Source organism: Cyprinodon tularosa, unplaced genomic scaffold (assembly GCF_016077235.1).
Source record: "Cyprinodon tularosa strain WSP-4 unplaced genomic scaffold, ASM1607723v1 ctg120, whole genome shotgun sequence".
In the NCBI taxonomy this organism is placed as follows: domain Eukaryota; kingdom Metazoa; phylum Chordata; class Actinopteri; order Cyprinodontiformes; family Cyprinodontidae; genus Cyprinodon; species Cyprinodon tularosa.
This window is the reverse complement of record NW_024038004.1, coordinates 3,690,544-3,700,310: the sequence shown is the minus strand read 5'-3', so window position 1 is coordinate 3,700,310 and position 9,767 is coordinate 3,690,544. Positions and strand designations below refer to the sequence as shown.

The 9,767-nt window shown below is 43.2% G+C and overlaps 1 protein-coding gene across 1 annotated transcript; it reads left to right on the top strand.

Annotated features, from left to right (window-relative positions):
- The first annotated feature begins 298 nt into the window (after positions 1-298).
- LOC119774555 lies at positions 299-6,349 on the top strand. Its single transcript, XM_038272088.1, has 9 exons — positions 299-462; positions 594-655; positions 844-915; positions 1,019-2,805; positions 2,836-2,848; positions 2,921-4,099; positions 4,376-4,910; positions 5,046-5,293; positions 6,336-6,349. Exons 1-9 carry the CDS (start codon positions 299-301, stop codon positions 6,347-6,349), a joined length of 4,074 nt encoding a protein of 1,357 aa, XP_038128016.1.
- Positions 6,350-9,767: the final 3,418 nt, after the last annotated feature.

Genomic DNA, 9,767 nt, shown 5'->3' with positions numbered 1-9,767 from the left:
AGTACATGAATGGGAGAGTCTCATGTCTATGTACTTAAAAAGGAGGGCTGTTCCTGTCCATGAACAATCCCAAGAGATTATGGCGAGGCTGATGGGCAAGGCAGGTGATGTTGTGAGAATTACACTCCGCAACAACAAATCTATCAATCATGTCACATGTCCTAACTTAGTCTTTGACATCTTGAAACAGCACTTTAGTGAACTCACTTACTCCAACATGCCTCTAGCTGATTTCTATAATACGCTGCCAATGCCTAGGGAGGATGCAATGGAATACTGGATAAGATTAAATAGAATGATGGATGTGGCAGATGAATGCTTAAAGAGGCAGGGTCGAGGGATTGATGACCCACAGCATGAAGTGAGCATGATGTTTATTAAACATTGTCCTGACAGAGCTCTTGCGAGTGTCTTCAAGTTTAAGTCTGCAGAGAAGTGGACAGCAAGCGAGATTCAGGAAAGGTTAGATGAACACATGATGGAAAGGAAATCTCAGAGTACTATGCACACTCAGCAGCCCAAAGAAATTCCGAGAGTGGTTAAAGGATATTCTCATTGTCATGCACATAAGACTGACAGTCCTTCTGTTTCAGAAACTTCAGGACGGACTGCTCAGTGTGGGATACCTACACCAGCTACACCACTGACTACTGGGGTAGATAATGACTGTTTGCGGAGCTTGGTGAGCTTATTGGACAGGTTAGTGCTACAACATGGCAATGACCCTCGAAATCAAGCGGCCAGGGGTGCAGCTTCTCAGCCCTTACCGAGGGCTTGCAGGGCTTGTGGTTCTCATGACCATTCAACCTTGAGTCACTGTAAGCGTGAAAACCTCTGTTTAAGGTGTCTTTCCCCTGGTCACTGGAAGCGAAATTGCCCTCAGCAATCTGCACATGTGCTTCGGTCTGACAACAGGTCTGCGGATGCAGACCAACAGTTAAACTAGGAAACCCATGCCTGGGGAGAGGCGGTGTGGGTTGTGAAAATGAATCTCTCTCCAACATCTGTGATTTGGCAGACCTTTTTGAGGATACCTGTGCCAAGGCACCAAAGGGTTCAAGAGTGGTCATTCAAGCAGCACAGAAGCTTCAAGCTTTCAGTGAACTGTTTTATTCCCCTGTCCTCATTAACCACAGCGTGCAGCTCAAAGGCATGCTGGACTCTGGCTCCATGGCATGCAGTATCAGTGACCAAGCGGTGGAAAAACTGAGTTCTGCTGGGATCTTGCCAGAAAAGCAGCACCCTCAAGAAAGCATTATTCTTGTGGGGTGTGGTGGACTGCAAACTAAGCCTGATGGATTTTTTCAGCTGGAGATGGAAGTATTTGGCATCTCTTGTAGTGTACCCACGTTGGTTGTGCCTGGTCAGCATGATGATCTGATTTTGGGCTCGAATGTTATTAAACACATCATGCATGTTTTGAAACAGGATGAGAAATACAGGGGAAATGCATTGAAAAATGACTCTGACCCTGAAATCGGGCAGTTTTTGTCAATGTTTACAAATGTTGAACACTGGAGGGGTGAAGAAGTTCCAGACAAAATTGGCACTGTCAAGTTAACCCAGGCAGTCACCCTCTTACCCAGACATGAGCACTTAATCTGGGGTAAGCTTCCTGTCAAAGTTCCCATGTCCCCCGGGAGCACTGTCCTTGTCGAACCTACCAGCTCAAGAGCTGCCCCACGGGGTGCTCTAGTGGGTCGGCTCATCACACCATTGTGGGGTGATAGATGGGTGCCTTTGACAGTAGTGAACCCTTCTGACAAGCCATTGATGTTGAAAAAGAACAGCAAGTTAGCTGATGTCTCTCCATGTTTAGCAGTTGAGGACTTTGATGTTTTCCAGGGTCTGCACATGGCTGTAGAGGATCAGCAGAAGTATTCTCAGCAACAGCTACGACAGCTGTCGGCTACAAACAGTAACAATGTTTCTTTGGAAAGTCTGTGTGATATGGGTTTGGGGGCTATTGACTTGGACCTTTGCGAGGTTAGTGAAAGTTGCAAGTCCCAACTCATAAAGTTGCTGATGGAGTATCGTGACATTTTTTCTAAGGATTCCCTGGACTGCGGCAGAGTGCATGGTTACACCCACCGCATACGGCTGACAGACGACAGACCCTTCCGGTTACCGTACCGCAGAGTTCCTCCTGCACATTATGAAAAATTGAGACTGGCTCTGACTGAGATGGAGGAAAAGGGAATCATTAGGAAGTCCTCAAGTGACTATGCCTCCCCTCTGGTGATGGTATGGAAGAAAGATGGGGGGCTTCGTATCTGCAATGACTTCAGGTGGCTGAATGCTCGCACGGTTAAAGATGCCCATCCCTTGCCTCACCAGTCTGACTGTTTGGCTGCACTTGGGGGGAATTGCATATTTAGCACAATGGACCTTACTTCAGGGTTTTTCAACATTCCAATGCATGAACATGACAAAAAATACACAGCCTTTACGACTCCCCTTGGACTGTATGAATACAATTGCATGCCACAGGGGCTTTGCAACAGCCCAGCCTCATTCATGCGGATGATGGTTGGAATTTTTGGGGACATGAACTTCACAAAATTGTTGTGTTACCTCGATGACTTGCTTGTATTTGCTCCATCAGAGGATGAGGCCCTATTGAGACTTCAAGTGGTTTTCCAGAGGCTGAGGGAGAACAATCTTAAGCTGGCTCCCAAAAAGTGCCATCTGATGAGAAGAAGGGTGCGTTTTTTGGGACATGTCATTGATGGCAATGGCGTGTCTGTAGACCCAGACAAGGTGGAGGTGATCTCCAAAATGACTCCTTCTGACCTCATGGAAGATGATGGGCGTACACCATCAATAAAAAGGATAAAGTCTTTCCTAGGTATGGTGTTCTACTATCAGCATTTTATCCCAAACTGTTCCTCCATTGCTAAACCCCTGTTTGCACTTACAGCGGGACAGAAAAGGAGAGGACGCATGGCGAAGGACAGGAAACTACAAGGTGTTTATCGTAAACTCATACCTAATGACTGGACTGAGGGATGTGAGCAGGCTTTCCATAAGTTAAAAACCATGTTGTTGGAATGTGTCATGCTTGCTCACCCAGATTTTGATGAACCATTTATCTTATCCGTTGATGCATCTTTGGATGGTCTTGGAGCAGTGCTATCACAAGTTCCCAGAGGACAAACCAAAGCGCGACCTGTTGCATTTGCGAGCAAGACTCTGAGTGCATCACAGCGGAAGTATCCAGCTCACAGATTAGAGTTCATGGCTCTTAAGTGGAGCGTCTGTGAAAAGTTTAGTCATTGGCTGAAGGGGCGTCACTTTACCATCTGGACGGATAATAACCCCCTGACTTATCTCCTGACAAAACCAAAGCTTGATGCATGCGAAATCCGCTGGGTGTCAAAGCTTGCTTCTTATTCCTTTGACCTTAAACACCTGGCTGGGAGAAAAAATGTGGTTGCAGATGCTCTCAGTCGTGACCCCTTTGCAACACCAATCAGTCACAGGTTGTTGGAAGAGTCATATCTGTCTCTTACACAAGAAGCTGACCGGGTTGATGAAGATCGTGTGCAGAGCGCCTTCAAGTTCAGCTGTCAGCCAGAACATGATAAATCAAGGGATTATCCATCACTGAAGGTTGTTTATGACTCAGCTGAGATCCAAGCCCTGTGTCAGTCCCACTGTGACTGGATTTCAGGAGCAGAATCGAGGGCGTTGCAGTTGACACAACAAACTCAACACATGCAATGTGGGCAAGGTGAATTTCCAGTTCTCTCTATTCAGGAACTGCAGTCCAGTCAAGAGCAGGATGCAGTCATCTCTAAGGTTTTACCCTTTGTCGCCACCAGGACGAGACCATCTAAGCGTGAGAGGCGATGTTCAGACATAAAGGTTGTCAGAATGCTGAATCAATGGGATAAGCTGGAAATTCGGGATGGTGTAATGTATCGAGTGACGAAGAACCCTGTGACCAAGCAGAAGAGGTTCCAGTTTGTGCTTCCCCAGTGTTTACGAGACAAAGCATTATCTGGCATCCATGATCTGGCAGGGCACCAAGGACAAGACCGCACTTTGTCTCTTGCTAGGCAGAGTTTCTATTGGCCAGACATGGAAAAAGATGTGCGTAGATATGTCAAATGTTGTCAGAGATGTGTACTGGGAAAGACACCAGAACCAGCTGCTCGTGCACCCTTGGAAAGTATCCAGAGCTCTGCACCAATGGAGTTAGTCTGCCTAGATTTTTGGTCTGCTGAGGATGGCAAGCAACGGTCAGTGGATGTTTTGGTGGTTACTGACCATTTCACCAAACTGGCGCATGCTTTCCCCTGTGCTAACCAGACAGCGAAGCAGGTTGCTAGAAAGCTCTGGGATCATGTCTTTTGTGTTTATGGGTTCCCAGAACGTATACATTCTGACCAGGGCACAAATTTTGAAAGCAAACTGATTGCAGAACTTCTCCAGTTGGCAGGCGTTGCTAAATCCCATACCACGGCTTACCATCCTATGGGAAATGGTGTGACAGAGCGATTTAATCGCACCTTGGGTTCGATGCTTCGTACCCTTCCTCTTAAAGAGAAGCAAAGGTGGCCAGAACAAATCCAGACACTTACATTTGTTTACAACGCAACTGTTCATGAGACGACTGGGTACGCACCGTTTTACCTGATGTTCGGGCGGATTCCAAGACTGCCGGTGGACGTTCTGTTTAAGCCTGTCCTGAATGACCCTGCTTTTGCTGATTACGATTCATATGTCAAGACTCTCTTTTCCTCTTTGAGGAATGCGGTGGAAATTGCTCAGAAACATTCCCTTACTGAACAACAACACCAGTCCAGTCAGTACAACAAGCGCACAAAGGGCACTCATTTGTCAGTTGGTGACAGAGTTCTTGTAGCAAATAAGGGAGAGCGAGGGAAGCGTAAACTGGCTGACAGGTGGGAGGACAGCATGTACACCGTTGTCGAAGTGCATCCAGATATCCATGTGTATAAGATTCGGAATGGTGAGGGACAAACAAAGGTTGTACACCGAAATCTTTTGCTGGATGTGAGTTTCTTACCAATCCTCAGGTCAGATAATGAGGGAACAACGGATTTCTCAGTCAACAGTGATGGGTTAGGGTACAGCACCGTCAACAGTGGGGACGGGAGTCTCTCGTTCCCTGGTGACTCACTATTGGACGTGGATGTGACTGACGTGTCTTGTTCCACCACACCGGTGCTGTCGGGTGTCCCTGAGCTACAGACTCAGTCGCAGTCTGACAGTGATGAACATGGCAGTTTGACCTTGCCAGCTCCGGCGGCATCACTTAATGAAGGTGTCGATTCTCCAACTGGCATGGATGTGACATGTTCTGGAACTGCTTTTCCAGACAATCGGCAAGCTACTTTCGGGAGCAATGGACCATTTAGAACCCGTGCTGGGCTGTTGGTAAAATCAGTTAACAGATTAATAGAATCTATGGTTCAGGGGCCTTTCTTGAAGAGTTAGAAAATCTTACATGTTAGCTAATCCCTTTGAGTTAAGCATAGATTTTGTTTTAGTGACATATGTATTCCATGTAACCTATACTTTTAGGGTGTTTAATTTTCCATTTTTGATTTCATGAAAGTTAACACGGCGGGAGTTTTACTTGGGCCAGATACTGTTACGTAACAGGCGTAGCATTGAGCTAGGGACTTTTAGAGACTTGATCAACCTCTTTCTTTCCCGAACCTTCTGTTGAGGGTGACTTCTATGTTGCATGAGCAGACTAGGTCTGCCTTTTCATTTGTGCCAGGATGTGCCCGGTGTAGACTGATCCTTTTGTTTATACTTCTCTTTAGGCTGAAATCAGGATTTTGGTGAATTTCACGGGGGGTGAATGTAACAATTGTTCAACATTTGCTGTTATTTTCTGTTTATAAAGTGTTTGAAATTTCACCAAAGCCTGATTAATACGAAATAGCTTTTGTTTTATTCACATTAGAAAAGTTATCTGTAATTTGTTAATTTTTACATGAATACTTGTACTGTTGCTTTAAGAAAGCGCTCTGTAACGACGTCAGCGGTGCTTCATGCTCAGTTGGCGCTAGGCTGCCTAAGAGGAGGTAGGAAACTTTTACTGCTTGTAGTTTTATAAAAATGTTCTATGAAAACATGTAAATGTAATTACATGCAGTTGTTAAACGTTGCCTTTACTGAAAAACACTCAGATGACATATTTGTTTCTCAATATGTGTCTGTATTTATTGGTCAGAGCAAGTATTTTCCTGCTACAGCTACGGGGTTTCCCCATGTGCTCTTCTCAAACAGGGGATGCTGACCTGTGTATGTGTTGAAGCTGCATGTTACTGAGCGTTTTGTTTCTGTCTGTGCAGGTATGTACATCTAGTTCTTAGCATCATTGTTTAAGCTGGTTGCATTAATAATATATGTTGGATTTAATTAATTATTATAACAGATTTATTGTTTTCTGTAAGAATTGTTACTTTTTTCCATGTTTAATGTTTTATTATTTTTCTTGGTAGTAAAGATTATTTTTGATTGAATTGTTTTGCATTGCTCTGCTGCAGTTGGCGCTAGGCTGCCTAAGAGGAGGGGATGCTGACCTGTGTATGTGTTGAAGCTGCATGTTACTGAGCGTTTTGTTTCTGTCTGTGCAGAAACGGCTGGATAACTGTATTAAAGAGCAACTGGCTATACCTATGGTCTGGGTCCCTCCTTCATCAGAACACAACGCAGAGCAAGTTAATCGGTGTCATAATTGAGGAATGTTAGGACACAGGCAGATGAGACCGGTTACACCGGCATTTTCATTCTGGTAAGTTACAGAACATACTGTTTTTATTCATCTATCTCCGCCCCTGCGTGGTAGTACCATGCTAGGACAGTCATATATCATCAGAATGTAACTACATTATCCCTGGACACGTACAGTCAGCACAAGATTTATTTAGATACATTTTTGATGTTTTACGTTAGTGCCAGCACCTAGTCTTATCACCACAACAAACACCACACCATGTTGAGACGGTAGCTAACCTTGGCTCTGATGACTGTGTTCTCATTCGGCTTGATAACTTCCATGTCATGAACTTTTCCATCTGTCAGCTGTTTGTAAGCCTCTAGCGACTTGTAGCAGCGAAACTCTTCATGTGTGTAGGCACTGACGCCACACACTAGATACGAAAATACGTCCTCCCTCGCAAACGGCGGTAGAAATTCTTCCCCAACACACCACTCCTTGCTTTCTACTTCGTAGGGATCAAGTCCGTTTATGAAGCCCATCTTTTGCAGATAACGGTCCCTGGCTTCCCTCTGCAGTGTGTCTCGGTATATTCCGCATCCTTTCTTCGCTTTTAACATAGCTGTTTACTCGTCTTTCTGCTCTGTCTCTATGCTGTTTTAGGTCTTTGTTTACCGTAGCAACTAGCTACTAATATGGCGGCGTACCCAGAATGCAACGCGCTGTGCCCGAGCCTTATTAGTCTCCGAGTTGTTAAGACGGCGTACTGCTACCTGTAAATCACAAAAAAAATGCACTTTAATAAAGCTTGTTCTTGCAAGGCTACTATTAGCCGCTATTAGCCGTAGCTTAGGCTAGGCTGCTTTTAGCTTAGCAGGCAGTAATCGAACATATATTTACCGCTAGCATCTCTTCTTTGAGTTCGTCTTGTTCGATGCAGAGTCGCCATCGCGTCCAAGAGGAGTTTTACCCCGAAATCCCCCATTCTCCGCTCCAGACCGCCTGCACAAAGCAAAGCATACATCCTCCACTGTGGATCCAGCCGCGCCGCTCTGAGTTTCTTGGAGATCGTACAGAGCATGCGCGAGATGAACCAGAGTTTCCGCGGATCAATAAAAATAATTAAAAAATCATTCTTTTTTTTTTTTTTTAAATCAAGCCCTTAATTGGCACTAAAATTATTTAAATATGTTTATCGAAGTATTTATAATTCTTTAATAAAAAATGCTTATAAAAACAATTTCGTCAGATATATTATATCGCTCCAGGCGGAGAAAAAGCTAGAGGATATATATATACGTATATGTGTGTGTGTGTGTTTACATACATACAGGAGTCATGGAACTCTGCTTACAGCTCCTTCATATTTCATGTACACTAGGGTGACCAAACGTCCGTATTTCCCGGGACATATCCGTATTTCACGTCCTGTCCCGGGCGTCCCGGGTTTTTTTTAGAAAGTGAGGAAATGTCCTGATTTCACTGCGCACGACGCTCTGTGTGACGTAATCCCTGAGCCGCGTCGGTGCAGGCAGCCCTGTTCTTAATCAGAGGCTCTGTTCGAAAACCTGGGCTGCATCCTCCAAGGACGCGGTCTACTGGATCCTTCCAAGTCCTTGAAAATAAGGAGACCGGAAGAGTTTAGGCTGTGAATTCGACCAGGTCTACCCTTCGACGGGTTTTACCGGCATATGCTCTGTTACTTAGCAACCGTGAAAGTTGACACACAAAGCAGGAAAAGAATGAATACCGAGGTTTTCAAAACTATTTGTTTATTTATTTATTTTTAAAAAAGTTAAAGTGAACAAAGACTCACAAGAATCCAGAGTGGAATAAAGGTTCCAACCACCGGGAGCAGGAACTAATAAAATTAAATGTAATAATAGAAACCTTAGTCAGTTAAATAACCTGCTGCTGTCATTTTGCACATCTCTGATGTTGCTGCTATTTTCAAATATTCATTACTGTAAAAATGTCCATAGCTGCATATCGGTTATTAATTATCCAGTTTTATATTGTTAAAACACTTTACAGAATTTTATTTTGTATATTTTAACTCTTCCCTATTATGTTATTCTTATACATTTTTCTAAGGTCCACATTTGTGTGACCATTTTCAATATTTCTGCTGCTGTAAATTTGCCCATTGTGGGACAATAAAGGGATTTTCTATTCTATTCTATAAAAGGGTTAGAAATATATAAGTAAATCTAAACAATGTATCTACAAAATATATCTGCAAAATCTCTAATATTCAACAACAAATAATACTTAGTTAAGCATATTGTGCAAAACAACAATAAAAAAATTAAACTCCCATCAGATTTATAGTTCCCACTCTGCAGATCTATTAGAATCTGTCCTTAAATTACAGCCAAACCCATTTACAAAGTAACAGATAAAAACCTTTAGATAAATCAAACACTACCGCCACATATCTGACTCAATAACCATTAAAACAACTATTTTCATTCATTTCAGACGGAACTATTCACAGAGTTGTATTATATTAAACTTAACTTCCAATTTTCACCACTGATCTGCGCCAAGTAACATTTCCTCTGATCACGGATCCCGATGATGAGACATTTGTTCTTTCAATCAACCCCCCCCCCGCTCCAAGGTGTCCTGGTTTTCCCAAATGAAAATATGGTCACCCTAATGTACACTAATAACTTGTGTACATGGTTCTTGTTGATGGCATTAAAATCATTTCAAATAGCATTAAATTAGAGTCACTCATTCCTGTATGAACCCTGTAAGCGCTTAATTTAATATGACATATTAAAAAAATCCCACCATCATCCAGCATATGTTCAGTTTCTGCCCAAATATATATATATATTTTTGTAGATTTTTGTAACGGGGATAAGGATAATTCATAACTGCTTTTTTTTTAATGAACTTATTCACTACTTCCAAACTCAGCATCTCTTTTCATTCCTGTAATAAGAAGTTTCTTTTGAATGGATTTGATTAAAGTTTAAGTCCCTCGGTATAAAATAAATATTTTGATGGAGATGAGAAATCTGCTTCCTCGTTGGTGAATAACCAATAGTTTGGA

What these genes read in the sequence shown, in the direction of transcription:
- LOC119774555 (XM_038272088.1), top strand. Translation starts at nt 299, where the DNA reads ATGGATGTGGCAGATGAATGCTTAAAGAGGCAGGGTCGAGGGATTGAT. An exon ending in GCAAGCGAGATTCAGGAAAG is followed by an intron (nt 463 to 593) that starts GTTAGATGAACA and finishes CTTCTGTTTCAG; the next exon opens with AAACTTCAGGACGGACTGCT. An exon ending in GTGCTTCGGTCTGACAACAG is followed by an intron (nt 916 to 1,018) that starts GTCTGCGGATGC and finishes GTGATTTGGCAG; the next exon opens with ACCTTTTTGAGGATACCTGT.